This window comes from Bombina bombina, chromosome 2, assembly GCF_027579735.1.
Source record: "Bombina bombina isolate aBomBom1 chromosome 2, aBomBom1.pri, whole genome shotgun sequence".
Lineage (NCBI taxonomy): Eukaryota > Metazoa > Chordata > Amphibia > Anura > Bombinatoridae > Bombina > Bombina bombina.
This window is the reverse complement of record NC_069500.1, coordinates 674782096-674805817: the sequence shown is the minus strand read 5'-3', so window position 1 is coordinate 674805817 and position 23722 is coordinate 674782096. Positions and strand designations below refer to the sequence as shown.

Genomic DNA, 23722 nt, shown 5'->3' with positions numbered 1-23722 from the left:
CCCTGGAGGACACACAGGATCCTTATGTATTTTTGGAAAATAATGGAAGATGTGGGCAACTGGATGAGAGGGTATAAGTGCATCTTTAGTAGCAGCACTTATTATATTGTTATGTTTTGCAAACAAAACAATACCCACCAATTCATGTTTGTATAACTTCGTGGGATTATTCTGTAGTTTGCTATATACCTCTTTATCATCCAGTTGCCTCCTAGCCTCCACTATATAGTCTGTTTTATTCAGAATAACGACATTTCCCCCTTTGTCTGATGGTCTAATGAGGATTGATTCATTATCAGATAAACTTTTTAATGCATTTTTTTCACTGGCTGTTAAATTAGAGGAGTTATTTGGTTTCTTTAAGTTTTTCTCACTAAGCATAGTGAGTTTTTCCTCAATTGTTTTTTGAAAGATGTCCAAAGCTTTTGGACGGGCATGTACAGGGTAAAAAGAGCTTTTCTTCTTTACATGATCACATCTGGCCTCTAATTCTTTAGAAATATCACTATTGGATGTATCACCTTCCCCCATTAATTCATTTAAATCATTGATAGTGCACAATTCAGAAAAAGAAAACAGATTATCAGAAATTTCATTATTTGTTGTTTTTTTGGTCTCAGTTTTGTTAGACTCCTGCTCACTCATCCCATGAAAATGTTTCTGTAGAGTAAGCTTGCGCACATATCGATTCACATCTAACACAGTTTCAAATAGGTTAAAGTGTGCGGAGGGAACAAAATTGAGACCTTTGGATAAGAGAGAGATTTGAGTTTCATTTAAAGGAACAGTAGACAAATTTATGACATTTAAATTCAGGTCTGTTTTTTCTGTCCTTGTGATCTTGTCACATATTTCTTGTGGAAGGACTTGCCCCTGTATCCCTGTTTGACCTGACCGGACATCTTGGGCTTTATTGTTGTTTTTCTTGTTGTTGCTTTTGCCTCTTCTTCCTCTATGTGTTTTTTTCTTGCTGTTCCTGCAATTGTACCTTCCCCGTTTTTTGACTTCTCACTAGTACCTTCTTCTGGCTCCATTTCCTGTAACGAATGAAATACTGCTGTAGCACATTCTTCTGTGTTCTCATTATCTTTTGAGTCTATCTCATATTCAGTGTCTGAGAATGTGACTGATTTTCCTTTTTGTTTGCCAGATCCCTTCTTGTTAGGATTCTGTCTGCCTGATTTATGTGACCTGAATTTATTCCTTGAGTATTCCTCATATGACCATTTGTATACTTGATTTAATTCGTAATCCTTTTTATCTCTTGACATTTTATTCGATTTAAAATGCCAAAGTTCCTGTCTGAAACTAATCATTGACTGTTCAAATTTTTTATCATATTCTTTGAATTCTTTTTCTTTTTGAAATTCTCGTAATTGTATTTGCACTTCTTTCATCTCTTGCAATAGATCCCTCCTTTGCTTTCTTTTGAAATCTATTAATAGGTCAATTAATGCAAAGGAGCAGGTATCCAAAATGTTGTTCCATTTTTTAATGAAATCAGCGTCATATGTAATAAATGATGGAAATTTTTTGATTCTCAATCCCCTTGGAATACGTTTGTCATTCTTGTATATCAAAAAGGATTTAATGTCCAGATCTAATTTTATATCCTTTTTGCGCAGAGAATCAATTTCAAAGAATAGCGTATCAATAGTGTGTGCAACTTCCTCATAAATATCATTGGATTCCTCATTAAAGTCCCTTAGTACATAACATTCCATTTCTTCATTATCCATTTTAGTATGTGTTATTTGAAAATATTTGTATACAGCTTAAAAAGTCCAATACCTGTGAGCCTAAGATTTATGACAACGTAAGTGCCTATAGTGCAATGTTAGCAAATAACAACCCACCTCGTCTTCAGCCGAATTTGAAACAATGCAGAGAGTATGTGTCCCGGACCGGAACAGATATCAACGTGCAGGTCTATCTTTCAGCCTGCATGTCCGTCAATCGACAAAATAATGCTTATGAAAAACAGCTAGGAAAGAACAATATGCTGTAATCTCTTACCCGCCTTCACTTCTGCGGGAATTCCTCTGATTCCTTTCTCCGGACGGCAGCTTCCACACAGATAAGCAGAAATTAATCCAAATGTACAGAGTGGTTCTGTGTGTGTAGCGCTCAACTCACCGCTCCCAATGCGATGACTGCAGGGGGTGGAGAGATCAGTCCTCCAGACGGCTCAAAGGAGAGTGGGTGTAATTTTAGAATGTCCCGTTATGCAGCCCCAAAAAATAAGTCTGCCAACTTACAAAGCAAGTGTAAAGATATCCAGTGTAGGGGCGCACCACAGAGACACTCAGTCCAACTTAAAAGTTACTATTCATTTATTTCGGCACAAATGTAAAAGCATATAGTCAGGCACGCAGGCCCAGCAGGCTCACAGGTAAAAACATAACACAGGTGTGTCAGATAGTCAAGCAGACATGTTTCGTGAGCATGCTCACTTGTTCACTGCATATTGGGCTAGTCTGACACACCTTTACTTATACCATGATTTTAAAGACACAGTATGATTTAGAGTGATTTATATAATGGTATAATTATCTATGGACTCTAGACTGTATACTAAAGTTTATAAACACTATATATCAAACAGTAAATGAATGTAAGTCAAACAATTAGTTTAGAATATGTAAACCTATCACTCATGATAGTTAAATAATTCTGTTAAGTGTTTATAGAGGGAATATTTACTGCTGTTTGCAGTTATAAAATTTATGTATACCTCTCCCGCTGTATGAATTTTTTTGTTTCACCAGTTATAACACATATCGAAAAAATTATCCTAATTTAAACCTTTGTTTAAAGATGGGCTACCACCCTCAAAAGAAGAACTATTAGCAGGAAAAAAGTACACTATCTGATACCGCCAAGGAGCAGTCTAGGCATCGACCAGTTCCTCATGGAGATCTCGAGACCTCAAGCCTTATCTTGGCAGTATGTGATTATGGTGGGATGCCATCAAACCTATCTTTGGGCATCCCCAGTGAGCTATCAGACTGCTCAAAATATCCTGATTGAGAGACCACTCCTCCAAGTAGAGAGACTGACGACTCAGATAGTCCACCTCTCAGTTGTCCACTCCTGGAATGTGAATAGCTGAAAAAGTGCATTGGTTCTTCTCTGCCCAATTTTAAAATGTGATATACTTCTTGCATTGCAAGAGAACTGTGGGTGCCAGCTTGATGGTTTATATATGGTACAGTCATTATGTTGCCTGACTGAAAGCGGATAAATAGGACCATAAGAAGCCAAGGCCAAGCTTGCAGAGCCTTGAAGATATCCCTGAGCTCCAGAACATGGATAGGACCCTTCTTGACACAACCAGACTACACCTGTGCTCTAGGATGACCCCAAACCAACACCCATCCCAACAGGCTGCTCCCTTAGGCGACTGGCTCCAGAGCCTGCCACCAGGACAGCGACTCTCTTGTGAGCTGGTCTAAATAAATGAACTGAGACAAGTCTGAATGATCCCTGTTCCACTGTCTTAGCATGCAAAACTGGAGGGCATGCAGATGAAACCCAGCAAATGGAATGGCATCTGACGCTGCAACCATGAGCCCCACCACCTCCATGCACTGGACCAGTGAAGACTGAAGCCTTTGACAAGCTCCTTGGAGCTTGATCTTGCACTGATCGGTTAAAAAATAGCTTCATAGTAACTGAGTATGATCACCCCCAAGAATCATACCATTGTCTGCGGTATTAAATTCTCAGTAATAAACTCTTGGCAATGTTGATCTTCCAGCCATGACTGCGAAGAAACCAAAGTAGTTTCTCCATGTGAACCGTTGCTAAATGAACAGACAGAGCCAGAATCAAGATATTATCCTTTTAAGGGCCCTTGGTAGTTTGTGGGGTGGAGGTTTGTATAGTGTTAGGGGTGTTTGTATTCTTTTTAAAGTAAAAGAGCTGTTTATCTCAGGGCAATGCCCTACAAAAGGCCCTTTTAAGGGCTCCCAAAAGGCCCTTTTAATGGCCCCCAAAAGGCCCTTTTAATGGCCCTTGGTAGTTTGGGGGGTGGGGGTTTGTATAGTGTTTGGGGGTGTTTGTATTCTTTTTAAAGTAAAAGAGCAGTTTATCTAAGGGCTATGCCCCCCCCCAAAAGGCCCTTGGTAGAGTAGGTTTTTTTTTTATCTTGGGTGTTTTTTTTTTTTTTAAGGGTATTAGAATAGGATTAATCTTTATTTTTTTTGGATAATATTTTTTTTTTTTGTTATAATAGTTTTTTTTATTTTTTGTAATAGTAGGTTTTTTATTTTTGGTAATCGTAGGTTTTTTATTTTTTGTAATGTTAGGTTTTAGTGTAAGGCTGGTTCATTTCACAGGTAAGTTTGTATTTATTTTAACTATGTAGTTAGTAAATAGTTTATATCTATTTACTAACTAGTCTACCTAGTTAAAATAAATACAAACTTACCTGTGAAATAAAAATAAAACCTAAGCTAGCTACAATGTAACTATTAGTTATATTGTAGCTAGCTTAGGTATTATTTCACAGGTAAGTAGGTTTTTAGTTTTAAATAGGAATTATTTAGTTAATAATTGTAAATTTAATTTAGATCTAATTTAATTATGTTAAAGTTAGGGGGGTTAGGTTAGGTTTAGGGGTTAATACAGTTTAATTTAGCTTGTTGAGATGTGGGGGCTGGCGGTTTAGGGGTTAATAAATGTAGTTTAGTAGCGGCGATATCGGAAGTGGCAGATAAGGGGTTAATAATTTTATTTAGGTAGCAGCGATATTAGGAATGGCAGATTAGGGGTTAATATCTGTAGGCAGGCATCGGCGATGTTGGGGGCAGCAGATTAGGGGTGTTTAGACGTAGGGTTTATGTTAGGGTGTTAGGTTTAAATTGTCTTTTTATTTCCCCATAGACATCAACGGGGCTGCGTTACAGAACTTTTGTTTCACCTATCACAGGTGTTATTTTTTTTTTTTTGGCCGGCTCTCCCCATTGTTGTCTATGGGGAAATTGTGCACAAGCACGTCTAAGCAGCGCTCTGATTGTGTGCGGTATGGAGCTCAACGCAACCATATCGCACACAAAAGGCGTATGTTTGAAAACTTGTAATAGCAGTGCTATAGGAAATTAAATAACGTAACTTTTGTTGCGTTCGTTAATTTATCTATAGCACTCAAAACTCGTAATCTAGCTGAGTCTGAGTAATGATTCTATCTTGAATTCTTGTGTTTAAGGAACTGATCAATTGCTCTGAGAGCCAACACTGGTCTTCAGTTTATGTAATTCTTTCTGATCAGGAACATCTGTGAATAAAATTCTTCAATCTGTAAACTGGGGTTTTCATGAATAACATGAGACTGCAGAAGCTTATTGACATACTGAGATACTGCCACCATCTTTCTTTCAAATTGAGGTAATAGTGTCTTCACAAAATAAAAAGGTGGAGGCTCTGTTTTGAGCAATAGGAAACAACCTATCGCATTAATCTAAAAGTACCCACTGATCCAAATGGTTCAAACATCAAAATTGCTAAATAGAGAGATGACTACCACCACAGGAATTGCTTGACTAGAGCACTATCGTTGTGGCATGATGTTTGGTGAGGATACAGGCCAGGCTCAACCTCTTTCTTTTCCAAGAGGATAGGTTCCCCAATTATGGGTACAAACTGTTTCTCTGGCAACAGAACTTTTGAAGGAACGAAAAGAGTGTATCAAATGGGAGATGTAAGAGGTTAAGCTTAAACCTAGCATCTGATCCCCAATAATTCAAATGAGCAAATCTTTTATTACTTTAGAGGAAAAATTGAGCAGCTGATATCTGATTAAGGCAATTCTGAAGATTTGCCTCTGTTTTTTTTACTGATTACGGGCCAGATTACGAGTGTAGCACAATATGGCACTTAAGCAAGCACGATATTTGTGCTCCACTCAGCAATACCAACAAACGTAAATTGCCGCAATCCAAGCGCTCACAAGAGTGTGCTTCGAAAGGCTCCAATGGGAGTCTCGTTTTCATGTCATCAGCCATGGCAAACAACCCAGCGCAGGGGGCAAATCACTCAGCGTTGGGGAGCAATAAAATATATATGTATATGCTTATACAGTATACATATATATGTGTAAATACACATATTAACACATAAAATATAAATTATGCTTACCAGATCATTTCCTTTCCTTCTGTATGGGAAGAGTCCACAGCTACATTCCTTACTTGTGGGAAATACTGAACCTGGCCACCAGGAGGTGGCAAAGACACCCCAGCCAAAGGCTTAAATACCTCCCCCACTTCCTCATAACCCAAGTCATTCTGCCAAGGGAACAAGGAACAGTAGGAGAAATATCAGGGTGAAAAAGGTGCCAGAAGAATAAATTTAAATTTAGGGCCGCCCATCGGAGAACACGGGTGGGAGCTGTGGACTCTTCCCATACAGAAGGAAGGAAATGATCTGGTAAGCATAATTTATGGTTTTCCTTCTTAATATGGGAAAAGTCAACAGCAGATTCCTTATTTGTGGGAAACATATACCCAAGCTCTAAAGTACACGGAATGCTAACGGGAGTGAAAAAAGAGAGGTGGATCCTAATCTGAGGGCACCACAGCCCGCAAAACCTTTCTCCTGAAGGCCGCTTCAGCAGAAGCAAAAACATCAAACTTGTAAAATTTGGAAAAAGTATGTAAGGAGGACCAGGTAGTTGCCTTACAGATCTGATCCATAGAGGCCTCATTTTTGAAGACCCAAGAGGAAACCACTGCTCTCGTAGAATGAGCCATAATCCTCAGAGGAGGCTTAAGGCCCGCTGGCTCTATGCTAAACGGATGACATTCCTCAGCCAAACAGATAAGGAAGTCGAGAAGGCCCTTTGACCCCTACGCTTCCCGGAAAGGAGAACAAACATCAAGGCCCAAACCACATCCAGAATTACATTTCTTCGACGAAGAAGGATTAGGACATAAGAAAGGAGCCACAATCTCTTGATTGATGTTGAGAATTGACACAACCTTAAGAAGAAAACCTAACTTAATTCGTAGAACAGCCTTATCAGCATGAAAAGCCAGATAAGGAGGGACGCATTGCAAGGCAGCAATCACAGATATTCTGCGCGCAGAAGCAATAGTCAGTAGAAAAGGAACGTTCCAAGACAACAATTTAATGCCTACTTCATGCATAGGATCCAACGGAGCCAGTTGCAAAACTTTAAGAACAAGATTTAAACTTCAAGGAGGAGCATTAGATCTAAACACAGGCCTGATCCTAGCATAGCCTTAACAAATGACTGCACATCTGGAAGCTCGGTGAACTGCTTGTACAGTAACACAAACAGGGCTGAAATCTGTCCCTTCAGGGGACTTGCAGAAAAGCCCTTCTCCAGTTCATCCTGGAGAACAGAATAAGTAGGTCCTCCACACCTTATAATAGATGCTAGGAGCAACCAGCTTACGAGCTTGAATGAGAGTAAAAATAACCCTCTCTTGGCTAGGACTAAGCCTTCAATCTTTACGCAGTAAGCCTCAGAGAATTTAGACATTGATGAACAAAGAGACCTTGGTCAGCAGATTCCTGCGACAAGGTAACTTCCACGGAGGAGATGACGACATCCCCACTAGATCCGCAAACCATATCCTTCACAGCCAAGACGGAGCAATCAGTATCACTGACGCCTGCTTGATTCGAGCCATTACACTAGGAAGTAGTGGTAACGGCCGGAAAAAGATAAGTTAGATTGAACCTCCAAGGCACCGCTAATACATCTGTTAGCTCCGCCTGAGGATCCCTGTACCTCGACCTATATCTGGGTAGCTTGGTATTGAGACGTCATAAGATATTCCTCTTGCAACTCTCCGTAAACACTCTGGATGGAGAGACCATTCCCCCAGATGAAAGGATTGTCTGCTGAGGAACTCCGCTTCCCAGTTGTCCACACCAGGAATGTGGATCGCAGAAAAAGAAGAGATAAGGAGTGTCTCGTTCCCCCCTGATGGATGATGTAAGTCACCAAGGTTATATTGTCTGATTGGAATCTGATAAACTGGGACAAACCCAGCAGAGGCCAAGCCTTCGGAGTATTGTATATCGCCCGAAGAGCCAAATGAGACTGGGAGGGAGCTTTCCTCCTGAGTCCATAGGCCGCATGCCTTCCTGGCACCCCAAACCGCTCCCCATCCTGACAGACTCGCAACTGTAGTCACAATCACCCAAGATGGTCTTAAGATGGACGTCCCTCAGGACAAGTTAACGAGACAAAAACACCAAGAAAGCGATTCTCTCGATAGGTTGTCCATAGAAATCTGTTGCGACAGATCCAAATGATCGCTGTTCCACTGCTTCAGCATGCACAGTTGCAACAGTCTGAGGTGAAACCTGGCAAAGGAAATGATGTCCATGCTGGACACCATTAGACCAAACACCTCCATACACCAAGCCACTGATGGCCTTAAGGAGGTCTGGAGGGCAAGACATGTTGAATCTAGCTTGCAACGTCTCTGGTCTGTTAGAAATATTCTCATTCTATTATAGTACCCGTGAATTCTACCCTGGTACCTGATACAAGAGAACTCTCTCCATGGGATCGAAGAAGACAGAGGAGAGATTCCTAATGGTCCACCCATCGAAAAATTTCTTGGAGCCGTAGCTAGACTAAACGGAAGTGCAATAAACTGGAAGTGCTGGTCCAGGAACGCAAACCTTAGGAACTGGAAGTGATCCTTGAGGATTGGTACGTGAAGGGAGCATCCTTCAGATCTATCGTGGTCATAAACTGCCCTTCTCAAGCGAGGGGAAGAATGGACCTTATTGTCTCCATCTTGAACGAGGGGACATTTAAAAACTTGTTTAAGCACTTTAGGTCCAAAATCAGGTGGAAAGTTCCCTCCTTCTTTAGGACCACGAAAAAGTTTGAATATTATTCCAAACCTCTCTCTGCGATAGGCACCGGGACAATAACTCCTAAGAGGACAGATCCCGTACCCACCCAAGAAAGGCTTCCCTCCTTTCTGGTCAGGAAGACAGGAGAGAGAGGAGGAATCTGCCCTTGGGTGGTATCTTGTAACCCTGAGCTATGACCTCCAGGACCCATGGATCCTGCACGTCCCTGAACCAAGCGACTGAAAAGAGCAAAGTCTGCCCCCTACACGATCCTGAAAAAGACCGGGGACCGTCCATTTATGCCGACTTAGACTCAACGGACTTCTTGCTCTGCTTGGATTTATTCCAGGACTGAGCCGGCTTCCAAGAGCTCTTGTTTTGCTCTGGCTTAACGGAGGACTGCTGACATGGGCTTTATCCGAACAAAATTGTCCCTTGTCCCCTCTTGCGGTAGGAGGGTACCCTTGCCCCCTGTGACCATGGAGATAAATGAGTCCAGACCTGGACCAAACAAAATCATTCCTTTACTTACTTATGACTTAGAAGTCATATCCGCAGACCATGACTTCAGCCAGAGCCCGATGGGCCTGAACAGAAAAAGCTGAAGCCATAGCATTCAGGTCAAAAAATCTGCTTATTAGCATCACAGATAAAAGAATTAGCAACCCCCAAGGCCTTAATTCTTTCCTGAATAACATCGAAGGGACCCTCCCCCTCGATCAAATCCCGTAAGGAGTTGCACCAGTAGGTAACTGCTCCAGCAACCGCGGCAACAGCCTCCGCCGGTTGAAACAAATATCCTGTATGTTGAAACATCTTTCTTAACAGAGTTTCCAGTTATCCATGAGCTCTTTAAACGAAGAGCTATCCTATCGGGATAGTAGTACATTTAGCAAGGGTGAAGATAGCGCCATCCCCTTTTAGTGACGAAACCTCACAACTCCATTGAGAGTCCAGGACCGTGAACAATTTGTTAAAGGGAGAAGAGGGGAAAAAGGAATCCAATCCTGTCCCATTCAGTCTTAATAATGTTCGCTATCTAACAGGAGCAGGGAAGGATAAGGTACCACCCTTTTCCTTAAACTCTATCTAATTTAGGAATCAAAAGTTCATCAGGCATATTGGCCTCTGGAACCTCTGAATTTGCCAAAAACTTCCTTTAGAAGAAAGCGCAAATTCCTAAAACTAAAGTCTGGTTCCTCCGCAGCCGGAGGTTTAGAGGCAGCAAACTCCGACCCAGAATGTTCATACTCTGAAGTCTTAGAAAGGAACTTCATCCTCGGATAACCCTATCAGTGGTATCAAATAGGTTTGATTTTATCACATTATCAAGGCATATGGAACATAATTGAGAGGGCAGATCTAAGGCCTCCTCACAATATAAACAGGAATTACACTTAAGGAATAGAGGGAGTACCCTCTAAAGTAACAGAATCCTTTACCGCTAGTGCAAAAACCGGAGAACTATAGAAATAAAATATCTTTTTTTATTTTCAAAACAAACGGCACCTTATACCCCAATGGCTGGGGCACTCACCACCTCCTATGACCCAGACAGTACAGAGATTTAGGACACCTCTCTGATAGACACCCGGTTAGGAAAGAGGGAATGAATCACATGGTGCACAATGCAGGACCGTCCCTGCTAAGAGAAAAAGCGCGCCAAGCTTGTAAGCTGCACAGCTCTCAAAGTGAAAGTGAAACCTGTATATTCCATAACAGCCCATGAGCCCATAACATCTCACACATAAAAGCAGCATAAAATCAAATAAACATATAAGATTATTCCCCACTGTTCAATAATCCCCCTCAGGAGATATTGACCCTTGATTTTCTTGCATTATCATACATGTATAAAAAAATGAAATGATCTTACCAGAATCTATGCCGTAGAACAGTAACACGATCCTTCAAGTTTGACAGAGAGTAGCGTTGCTTCTGACATGGGCTTGAGTGAAGAAAGTAGGCAGCGAAACTCGTCAACGCTGATTGCTTATGGAGCTGTTTTATGTATGTATGTGGTACTTGGAAAACATGACTAATCACCCGTAAGGGTGTTAATATGAGTGGGGATGGTTTTGCTGAAAGACTCTCCCTGCATTTCCAGACTCTAACTTTCATCCATGCTCTCACTGAGAGGCTGACAGGACTACTTAAAACTACAGTCCCATCTCGAAGAGTACTAACCTCCATAAGAGACTCCTAACACTTCTCTGCCAACCTCCTGTGACGAAAGGCAAAGAATGACTGGAGTTATGAGGAAGTGGGGGAGGTATTTAAGCCTTTGACTGGGGCGTCTTTGCCTCCTCCTGGTGGCCAGGTTCAGTAATTCACACAAGTAAGGAATGCAGCTGAGGACTCTTCCCATATTAAGAAGAAAATATATATGTATATAAGTGTATATATTTATAGAGAAAACACAGCCCCCCCATTGAACTCCATTTAAAAGCACTTTAGGTGCTTTTTTTTCCAAACACTCCACAATTCATCACTTTAACCCCTTATAACAGCTTAAAAAAATTTCATATTTATTTTTTATTGTAAAGCAGTGTTCTCTTTATTTGGGGGATATTGGGTCAACTTTTTCTTTTTAACCAGAGGTCTGACCTCTGGTTAATTGAGCTTAGTGCAAAGTGAAACCGCAAACTTGCATCACATTACCCAGCCACTTGTAATGCTTGGTTATTTAATATGTGCTCTTTAAGGGTGCACGTTAAGATAGAGTCTCACTTGTAATCCAGCCCTACATTTTTAAAAGCCACAGAGTCCGCTGAATGGAAAAAAACATTATTCTAGAAAGTCATATAATAGCATTCAATAACCTCAGGAGGGGCATAAACAAAAATCAGAAACAAACTTTACTTACTTTTTGGATTTAGAAAACTCAGACATAGCAATATCCTTAAAGGGGTCAAAAAACTGAAATTCTGAGGTGAAAACAGGCTGAGTATTATATCGGTCAGCAGAGACAGAAGTTTGGCTTTCAATACACCAAGTATCCTATAAAGTCAGATGTCTCAAAAGCATGATGTACTGTATATATGGGTCAATTGTTTCAATATCAAAATCAGATTCTTGAAATACTTTCAAAGGGCAAAAACTAGTTTTCTTTCAAACGCTTGACCAATAGAGGTGAAACACATGTTTTTACCTTCCCATGCAGGTTTGCTACACAATACACAATTTTTAGATACAGTAGTAGAAAAAAAGATCAGAATAAAAAACAAAATGGGGATATAAATTTAAAAAAAACTGCCATAAAGACAGATTAAAATGCCAGAAAATGAAGCACTCCCAGTTGAAATGAGGTGAAAACATAATTTATGTAAGAACTTACCTGATAAATTCATTTCTTTCATATTAACAAGAGTCCATGAGCTAGTGACGTATGGGATATACATTCCTACCAGGAGGGGCAAAGTTTCCCAAACCTTAAAATGCCTATAAATACACCCCTCACCACACCCACAAATCAGTTTAACGAATAGCCAAGAAGTGGGGTGATAAGAAAAAAAGTGCGAAGCATAGAAAATAAGGAATTGGAATAATTGTGCTTTATACAAAAAAATCATAACCACCACAAAAAAGGGTGGGCCTCATGGACTCTTGTTAATATGAAAGAAATGAATTTATCAGGTAAGTTCTTACATAAATTATGTTTTCTTTCATGTAATTAACAAGAGTCCATGAGCTAGTGACGTATGGGATAATGACTACCCAAGATGTGGATCTTTCCACACAAGAGTCACTAGAGAGGGAGGGATAAAATAAAGACAGCCAATTCCTGCTGAAAATAATCCACACCCAAAATAAAGTTTAACAAAAAACATAAGCAGAAGATTCAAACTGAAACCGCTGCCTGAAGAACTTTTCTACCAAAAACTGCTTCAGAAGAAGAAAATACATCAAAATGGTAGAATTTAGTAAAAGTATGCAAAGAGGACCAAGTTGCTGCTTTGCAGATCTGGTCAACCGAAGCTTCATTCCTAAACGCCCAGGAAGTAGATACTGACCTAGTAGAATGAGCTGTAATTCTCTGAGGCGGAATTTTACCCGACTCAACATAGGCAAGATGAATTAAAGATTTCAACCAAGATGCCAAAGAAATGGCAGAAGCTTTCTGGCCTTTCCTAGAACCGGAAAAGATAACAAATAGACTAGAAGTCTTACAGAAAGATTTCGTAGCTTCAACATAATATTTCAAAGCTCTAACAACATCCAAAGAATGCAACGATTTCTCCTTAGAATTCTTAGGATTAGGACATAATGAAGGAACCACAATTTCTCTACTAATGTTGTTGGAATTCACAACTTTAGGTAAAAATTCAAAAGAAGTTCGCAACACCGCCTTATCCTGATGAAGAATCAGAAAAGGAGACTCACAAGAAAGAGCAGATAATTCAGAAACTCTTCTGGCAGAAGAGATGGCCAAAAGGAACAAAACTTTCCAAGAAAGTAATTTAATATCCAATGAATGCATAGGTTCAAATGGAGGAGCTTGAAGAGCCCCCAGAACCAAATTCAAACTCCAAGGAGGAGAAATTGACTTAATGACAGGCTTTATACGAACCAAAGCTTGTACAAAACAATGAATATCAGGAAGAATAGCAATCTTTCTGTGAAAAAGAACAGAAAGAGCAGAGATTTGACCTTTCAAGGAACTTGCGGACAAACCCTTATCTAAACCATCCTGAAGAAATTGTAATATTCTCGGTATTCTAAAAGAATGCCAAGAAAAAAGATGAGAAAGACACCAAGAAATATAAGACTTCCAATATATCTCTCTGGATACAGATTTACGAGCCTGTAACATAGTATTAATCACAGAGTCAGAGAAACCTCTTTGACCAAGAATCAAGCGTTCAATCTCCATACCTTTAAATTTAAGGATTTCAGATCCTGATGGAAAAAAGGACCTTGAGACAAAAGGTCTGGTCTTAACGGAAGAGTCCACGGTTGGCAAGAGGCCATCCGGACAAGATCCGCATACCAAAACCTGTGAGGCCATGCCGGAGCTACCAGCAGAACAAACGAGCATTCCTTCAGAATCTTGGAGATTACTCTTGGAAGAAGAACTAGAGGCGGAAAGATATAGGCAGGATGATACTTCCAAGGAAGTGAAAATGCATCCACTGCCTCCGCCTGAGGATCCCGGGATCTGGACAGATACCTGGGAAGTTTCTTGTTTAGATGAGAAGCCATCAGATCTATTTCTGGAAGTTCCCACATTTGAACAATCTGAAGAAATACCTCTGGGTGAAGAGACCATTCGCCCGGATGCAACGTTTGGCGACTGAGATAATCCGCTTTCCAATTGTCCATACCTGGGATATAAACCGCAGAGATTAGACAGGAGCTGGATTCCGCCCAAACCAAAATTCGAGATACTTCTTTCATAGCCAGAGGACTGTGAGTCCCTCCTTGATGATTGATGTATGCCACAGTTGTGACATTGTCTTATCTGAAAACAATGAACAACTCTCTCTTCAGAAGAGGCCAAGACTGAAGAGCTCTGAAAATTGCACGGAGTTCCAAATTGATCGGAAATCTCACCTCCTGAGATTCCCAAACCCCTTGTGCCGTCAGATACCCCCACACAGCTCCCCAACCTGTAAGACTTGTATCTGTTGAGATTATAGTCCAGGTCGGAAGAACAAAGAAGCCCCCTGAACTGAACGATGGTGATCTGTCCACCATGTCAGAGAGTGTCGTAAAATCGGTTTAAAGATATTAATTGAGATATCTTTGAGTAATCCCTGCACCATTTGTTCAGCATACAGAGCTGAAGAGGTCGCATGTGAAAACGAGCAAAGGAGATCGCATCTGATGCGGCAGTCCTAAGACCCAACATTTCCATGCATAAGGCTACCAAAGGGAATGATTGTGACTGAAGGTTTTGACAAGCTGATATCAATGTTAAACTTCTCTTGTCTGACAAGGACAGAGTCATAGACACTGAATTTATCTAGAAACCTAAAAAGGTTACCCTTGTCTGAGGAATCAATGAACTGATTGGTAAATTGATCCTCCAACCATGAACTTGAAGAAACAACACAAGTCGATTCGTATGAGATTCTTCGAAAATGAGAAGACTGAGCAAGTACCAAGATATCGTCCAAATAAGGAAATACCAAAACCCTATTCTCTGATTACAGAAAGAAGGGCACCGAGAACCTTTGAAAAAAATTCTTGGAACTGAGGCTAGGCCAAACAGTAGAGCCACAAAACTGGTAATGCTTGTCTAAAAAGAGAATCTCAGACACTAAAAGTGATCTGGATGAATCGGAATATGCAGATACACATCCTGTAAATCTATTGTAGACATATAATGCCCTTGCTAAACAAAAGGCAGGATAGTCCTATAGTAACCATCTTGAATGTTGGTATCCTAACATAACGATTCAATAATGATAGATCCAGAACTGGTCTGAAGGAATTGACCTTCTTTGGTACAATGAAGAGATAAAATAAAACCCCAGCCCCTGTTCCAGAACTGGAACTGGCATAAATACTCCAGCCAACTCTAGATCTGAAACACATTTCAGAAATGCTGAGCCTTGCTGTGTCGACTGGGACACGGGAAAGAAAAGAATCTCTTAGCCGAAGGCCTTAACTTGAAGCCAATTCTGTACCTTTCTGAAACAATGTTTCTGAAACCAGAGATTAAGAACGGAATTGATCCAAATTTCTTTGAAGAAAACGTAATCTGCCCCATACCAGCTGAGCTGGAATAAGGGCCGCACCTTCATAGGTACTTAGGAGCTGGCTATAGGTTTCTATAAGGCTTGGATATATTCCAAACTGGAAATAGTTTCCAAACTGATACCGCTCCTGAGGATGAAGGATCAGGCTTTTGTTCCTTGTTGTGAGGAAAGGAACGAAATGATTATTTACCCTGGAAAGAAAGGGAAAGCAAAGTTGACTTAGAAGACATGTCAGCATTCCAAGTTTAATCCATAAAGCTTTTCTAGCTAAAATAGCTAGAGACATATACCTGACATCAACTCTAATGATATCAAAAGATGGTATCACCAATAAAATTATTAGCATGTTATAGAATAATAATAATGCTATAAAATTATGATCTGTTACTTGTTGCGCTAAAGCTTCTAACCAAAAAGTTGAAGCTGCAGCAACATCCGCTAAAAATATAGCAGGTCTAAGAAGATTACCTGAACATAAGTAAGCTTTTCTTAGAAAGGATTCAATTTTCCTATCTAAAGGATCCTTAAATGAAGTACTATCTGCCATAGGAATAGTAGTACATTAGCAGGAGTAGAGACAGCCCCATAACCTTAGGGATTTTTGTCCCAAAAAACTCTAATCTGTCAGATGGCACAGGATATAATTTGCTTAAACGTCTAGAAGGAGTAAATAAATTACCCAAATTATTCCATTCCCTGGAAATTACTTCAGAAATAGCATCAGGGAGATAAAACACTTCTGGAATAACTACAGGAGATTTAAAAACCTTATTTAAACGTTTACATTTAGTATCAAGAGGACCAGAATCCTCTATTTCTAATGCAAATAACACTTCTTTAAGTAAAGAACGAATAAATTCCATCTTGAACAAATACAAAGATTTATCAGCATCAACCTCTGAGACAGAAACCTCTGAACCAGAAGAACCATTATCAGTATCAGAATGATGATGTTCATTTAAAAATTCATCTGAAAAAAAGAGAAGTTTTAAAAGACTTTTATGTATACTAGAAGGAGAAATAACAGACATAGCCTTCTTAATGGATTTAAAAAATAAAATCTCTTATGTTATCAGGAACACTCTGAAAATTAGATGTTGACGGACAGCAACAGGTAATGTAACAGTACTAAAGGAAATTTTATCTGCATTAATAAGTTTGACATGACATGCAATACAAATAACAGCTGGAGAAACAGATACCAAAAGTTTATAGCAGACTTAGCTTGGTAGCTCCAGCACTGTGCAGTGATTTTCCTGTAGTATCTTCTGACTCAGTTGCAACGTGGAACATCTTGCAATATGTAAAAGAAAAAAACAACATATAAAGCAAAATTGATCAAATTCCTTAAATGACAGTTTCAGGAATGGGAAAAAAATGCCAGTGAACAAGCTTCTAGCAACCAGAAGCAATAAATAATGAGACTTAAATAATGTGGAGACAAAAATGACGCCCATATTTTTTAGCGCCAAAAAAGACGCCCACATTATTTGGCGCCTAAATGCTTTTGGCGCCAAAAATGACGCCACATCCGGAACGCCGACATCTTTGACGCAAAATAACGTCAAAAAATGACGCAACTTCCGGCGACACGTATGACGCCGGAAACGGAAAAGAATTTTTGCGCCAAAAAAGTCAGCGCCAAGAATGACGCAATAAAATGAAGCATTTTCAGCCCCCGCGAGCCTAACAGCCCACAGGGAAAAAAGTCAAATTTTTGAGGTAAGAAAAAATATGATAATTCAATGCATAATCCCAAATATGAAACTGACTGTCTGGAAATAAGGAAAGTTGAACATTCTGAGTCAAGGCAAATAAATGTTTGAATACATATATTTAGAACTTTATAAATAAAGTGCCCAACCATAGCTTAGAGTGTCACAGAAAATAAGACTTACTTACCCCAGGACACTCATCTACATGTTTGTAGAAAGCCAAACCAGTACTGAAACGAGAATCAGTAGAGGAAATGGTAAATATAAGAGTATATCGTCGATCTGAAAAGGGAGGTAAGAGATGAATCTCTACGACCGATAACAGAGAACCTTATGAAATAGACCCCGTAGAAGGAGATCACTGCATTCAATAGGCAATACTCTCTTCACATCCCTCTGACATTCACTGCACGCTGAGAGGAAAACCGGGCTCCAACTTGCTGCGGAGCGCATATCAACGTAGAATCTAGCACAAACTTACTTCACCACCTCCCTTGGAGGCAAAGTTTGTAAAACTGATTTGTGGGTGTGGTGAGGGGTGTATTTATAGGCATTTTAAGGTTTGGGAAACTTTGCCCCTCCTGGTAGGAATGTATATCCCATACGTCACTAGCTCATGGACTCTTGTTAATTACATGAAAGAAATATCATGTCCATGTGATGTGAACCCTTACGTTATACAAGTGAAGTCACCCTGGAGGATACCATTTGCCAAAATAGCAGCCACAAGATCAGTCTCACTTCAAGAGGGTCTACAGCAAATCTCTTAAGACACCAGAGAATATTGGCAGCAAAGGAGGTGTAAGCAGCCAAGATGGCTTACTGAAAAGCCAAAGCCTACACAAAAACTTTCCAGGTGAGGGGGATGTGTAATAAAAGTAATCTTTAGGTAAAAAGGGGTGTGTTTTTTTTTTTTCTAGACTGTCTTTTGAGAGGGATCTAGCGTGGTAAGTAATTAGCTGGGAAGACCAAGTAATCTATCATTTTATATAAGGATTTTCATGTCCATGTAAGATGCTGGTGACAGGTAAAATGCTGTTTTGTCTATGGAGCAAAGGCTCTAATTAATTCTTCTACCTCCCCATTTGACCTAGAGGGATACAGCACCCTTCATTTGAACAGTGACCTTTCCAAATAAGCACCATGCATTTTTTCTATGGGAGTGCTATCATACACACCAATCTACCTATCCAGTTTAATTAAATAGGAATCAGGCATCGTATTTCAAAGAGGGAATTACTCTCTTTTGAACTAGGGGTCACCTGCCCCTCTAAATGTGCAACTTATTGCTACTACTTCTTTTAGAGAAGTCCAGTGTCTATGCAATTGCCAGATTAATGTCACAATGATATATATACCTCTAAGTAACGGTTCTATTTTGCAAGTTTGCTCTAAAAAATAAAAATAAAAAAAACCTTACCCCTAACCATAGAACTATATCACAAGAACCCTCATTTGAAATAGGGGCTCCCATCCTTCAAGTAAGGAGTTTCATAACTGTCAAGTGATTGTCATAGTAATAATGTCATAGTAATCATAGATTGTTTATTCCAGGACTCATAGATCCTTGTTTTTAATTACATGTATCTAAATACATGAAGGATAATTATTGGTATTGTATGCTTGTTTGCGGAGTATTAGATTCATCCATATCATCAGATTCTCAATAAAATTAACTCACCTGTTTTTATTGGCGATGTGTTATATTTGAGAATAAACCCTTCTTTTTTTATTTCTCTTTGAGTTCTGGGTACTTTTTCAGGAGCAATGTCCTGCAAAGTGGAAAAAAACATATTGTGAATAATGTAATGCTTTCAAATTATAAGATTTTCTTTAAAAAATTCTCTAGACAGTTACTATTGCTAGTATTATTGGCAAAATGCAACAAAAACAACATAGGAGTTATTCAAACATCTACATTGTACCATATAAATTGCAAAACTGTTTCAAATGTATTGTTTTGGATTTTTTTTTGTTTGTTTTTTAAATCGTTGTTCCTGTGCTGCATAAAATTAACCTTTTCTTTCTAAGTTGTCCCTATCAGCCAATAGGCATGAGAGTCCCAGGACTGAGTTATACACAACACCATGCACTCCTTGTCAGTTTAACATTGCATTTAATGTTATTACTTAATGTAAAAAAAGTTTTGCATAAAAAGTATAAGTGCTGCATTTTCTTATACATGATAGACAAAAAATTAGTAACATATCCCTTTAAATATTTGTTTATACAATTTTAAACAATATAAAAAATAATTTCTGGTGTACAATACCACAAAAAACATAATTTATGCTTACCTGATAAATTTATTTCTCTTGTAGTGTATACAGTCCACGGATCATCCATTACTTGTGGGATATTCTCCTTCCCAACAGGAAGTTGCAAGAGGATCACCCACAGAAGAGCTGCTATATAGCTCCTCCCCTCACTGCCATATCCAGTCATTCGACCGAAACAAGCCGAGAAAGGAGAAACCATAGGGTGCAGTGGTGACTGGATACACTACAAGAGAAATAAATTTATCAGGTAAGCATAAATTATGTTTTCTCTTGTTAAGTGTATCCAGTCCACGGATCATCCATTACTTGTGGTATACCAATACCAAAGCTAAAGTACACGGATGATGGGAGGGACAAGGCAGGAACTTAAACGGAAGGAACCACTGCCTGTAGAACCTTTCTCCCAAAAACAGCCTCCGAAGAAGCAAAAGTATCAAATTTGTTCAACAGAGGCCTCATTTTTAAAGGCCCAGGTGGAAGCCACAGCTCTAGTAGAATGAGCTGTAATCCTTTCAGGAGGCTGCTGTCCAGCAGTCTCATAGGCTAAACGGATTATACTCCGAAGCCAAAAAGAAAGAGGTTGCCGAGGCCTTCTGACCTCTCCTCTGTCCAGAGTAAACAACAAACAGGTTAGATGTTTGGCGAAAATCTTTAGTAGCCTGTAAGTAAAACTTCAAGGCACGGACTACGTCTAGATTATGCAAAAGACGTTCCTTCTTTGAAGAAGGATTAGGACATAATGATGGAACAACAATCTCTTGATTGATATTCTTGTTAGAAACCACCTTAGGTAAAAACCCAGGTTTTGTACGCAGAACAACTTTATCTGAATGAAAGATCAGATAAGGAGAATCACAATGTAAGGCAGATAACTCCGAGACTCTTCGAGCCGAGGAAATAGCCATCAGAAAAAGAACTTTCCATGAAAGATGTTTGATAGCAATAGAATGAAGGGGTTCAAACGGAACCCCTTGAAGAACTTTAAGAACCAAGTTTAAGCTCCATGGAGGAGCAACAGGTTTAAACACAGGCTTAATTCTAACTAAAGCCTGACAAAATGCCTGAACGTCTGGAACTTCTGCCAGACGCTTGTGTAAAAGAATAGACAGAGCAGAAATCTGTCCCTTTAAAGAACTAGCTGATAATCCTTTGTCCAAACCCTCTTGGAGGTAGGACAATATCCTAGGAATCCTAACCCTACTCCATGAGTAATTCTTGGATTCACACCAATGAAGATATTTACGCCATATCTTGTGGTAAATTTTCCTGGTGACAGGCTTTCGTGCCTGTATTAAGGTATAAATTACTGACTCGGAGAAGCCACGCTTTGATAGGATCAAGCGTTCAATCTCCATGCAGTCAGTCTCAGAGAAAGTAGATTCGGATGATTGAAAGGACCTTGTATTAGAAGGTCTTGTCTCAGAAGCAGAGTCCACTAGGTCTGCATACCAGGTCCTGCGTGGCCACGCAGGCGCTATCAATATCACTGATGCTCTTTCCTGTTTGATTTTGGCAATCAGACGAGGGAGCAGAGGAAACGGTGGAAACACATAAGCCAGGTTGAAGAACCAAGGCGCTGCTAGAGCATCTATCAGTGCCGCTTCTGGGTCCCTGGACCTGGATCCGTAACAAGGAAGCTTGGCGTTCTGGCGAGACGCCATGAGATCCAATTCTGGTTTGCCCCAACGGAGAACCAATTGAGCAAACACCTCCGGATGGAGTTCCCATTCCCCCGGATGAAAAGTCTGACGACTTAGAAAATCCGCCTCCCAGTTCTCTACACCTGGGATATGGATCACTGACAGGTGGCAAGAGTGAGTCTCTGCCCAGCGAATTATCTTAGAGACTTCTGACATCGCTAGGGAACTCCTGGTTCCCCCTTGATGGTTGATGTAAGCCACAGTCGTGATGTTGTCCGACTGAAATCTGATGAACCTCAGTGTTGCTAGCTGAGGCCAAGCCAGAAGAGCATTGAAAATTGCTCTTAACTCCAGAATATTTATTGGGAGGAGTTTCTCCTCCTGAGTCCATGAACCCTGAGCCTTCAGGGAGTTCCAGACTGCACCCCAACCTAGAAGGCTGGCATCTGTTGTTACAATTGTCCAAACTGGTCTGCGAAAGGTCATACCCTTGGACAGATGGGCCCAAGATAACCACCAGAGAAGAGAATCTCTGGTTTCCTGATCCAGATTTAGTAGAGGGGACAAATCTGTGTAATCCCCATTCCACTGACTGAGCATGCATAATTGCAGCGGTCTGAGATGCAGGCACGCGAATGGCACTATGTCCATCGCCGCTACCATTAAGACGATTACTTCCATGCACTGAGCCACCATGGAGTGCGGAAAGGAGTGAAGAACACGGCAAGAATTTAGAAGTTTTGATAACCTGGACTCCGTCAGGTAAATTTTCATATCTACAGAATCTATTAGAGTCCCTAGGAAGGAAACCCTCGTGAGAGGAGATAGAGAACTCTTTTCTTCGTTCACTTTCCACCCATGCGACCTCAGGAATGCCAGAACTATCAAATTTTGCAATTTGAAAGCTTGACGCCTGTATCAGGATATCGTCCAGGTAAGGAGCCACCGCTATGCCTCGCGGTCTTAGGACCGCCAGAAGTGAGCCCAGAACCTTTGTAAAAATTCTTGGGGCTGTAGCCAACCCGAATGGAAGAGCTACAAATTGGTAATGCCTGTCTAGAAAGGCAAACCTCAGGAACTGATGATGATTCTTGTGAATCGGAATATGAAGGTAGGCATCCTTTAAGTCCACTGTGGTCATGTACTGACCCTCTTGGATCATGGGTAAAATGGTTTGAATAGTTTCCATCTTGAATGACGGAACTCTGAGGAATTTGTTTAGGATCTTTAAATCCAAAATTGGTCTGAAGGTTCCCTCTTTTTTGGGAACCACAAACAGATTTGAATAAAACCCCTGTCCTTGTTCCGTCCGCGGAACTGGATGGATCACTCCCATTACAAGGAGATCTTGTACGCAGCTTAGTAATGCCTCTTTCTTTATCTGGTTTGCAGATAATCTTGAAAGGTGAAATCTCCCTTGTGGAGGAGAAGCTTTGAAGTCCAGAAGATATCCCTGAGATATGATCTCCAAGGCCCAGGGATCCTGAACATCTCTTGCCCACGCCTGGGAGAAGAGAGAGAGTCTGCCCCCTACTAGATCCGTTGTCGGATAGGGGGCCGCTCCTTCATGCTGTCTTAGAGGCAGCAGCAGGCTTTTGCTTGCCCTTGTTCCAGGACTGGTTAGGTTTCCAGGCCTGCTTGGATTGAGCAAAAGTTCCCTCTTGTTTTGAAGCAGAGGAAGTTGATGCTGCACCTGCCTTGAAATTTCGAAAGGCACGAAAATTAGACTGTTTGGCCTTTGATTTGGCCCTGTCCTGAGGAAGGGTATGACCCTTACCTCCAGTAATGTCAGCAATAATGTCTTTCAAACCAGGCCCGAATAAGGTCTGCCCCTTGAAAGGAATGTTGAGTAATTTAGACTTTGAAGTCACATCAGCTGACCAGGATTTGAGCCATAGCGCCCTGCGCGCCTGGATGGCGAATCCGGAATTCTTAGCCGTTAGTTTAGTCAAATGAACAATGGCATCAGGAACAAATGAGTTAGCTAGCTTAGGAGTTCTAAGCTTGTCAACAATTTCAGTCAATGGAGCTGTATGGATGGCCTCTTCCAGGGCCCCAACCCAGAATGCCGCTGTCGCAGCAGTGACAGGCGCAATGCATGCAAGGGGCTGTAAAATAAAACCTTGTTGAATAAACATTTTCTTAAGGTAACCCTCTAATTTTTTATCCATTGGATCTGAAAAAGCACAACTGCCCTCAACCGGGATAGTGGTACGCTTTGCTAAAGTAGAAACTGCTCCCTCCACCTTAGAGACAGTCTGCCATAAGTCCCGTGTAGTGGCATCTATTGGAAACATTTTTCTAAATATAGGAGGTGGGGAAAAGGGCACACCGGGCCTATCCCACTCCTTACTAATAATTTCTGTAAGCCTTTTAGGTATTGGAAAAACATCAGTACTCACCGGCACTGCATAGTATTTATCCAGCCTACACAATTTCTCTGGCACTGCAATTGTGTCACAGTCATTCAGAGCAGCTAATACCTCCCCAAGCAATACACGGAGGTTCTCAATTTTAAATTTTAAATTAGAAATCTCTGA

At 40.5% G+C, this 23722-nt stretch overlaps 1 protein-coding gene across 1 annotated transcript in view; it reads right to left on the bottom strand.

Moving 5' to 3' along the window:
- CNTLN (centlein) overlaps positions 1-23722 on the bottom strand; it is a 969919-nt gene that overhangs the window by 303071 nt on the left and 643126 nt on the right. The window contains exon 17 of the mRNA XM_053702639.1: positions 18945-19035. Within this exon, the coding sequence (XP_053558614.1) occupies positions 18945-19035 (91 nt within the window). The remainder of the gene's footprint in view (positions 1-18944; positions 19036-23722) is intronic.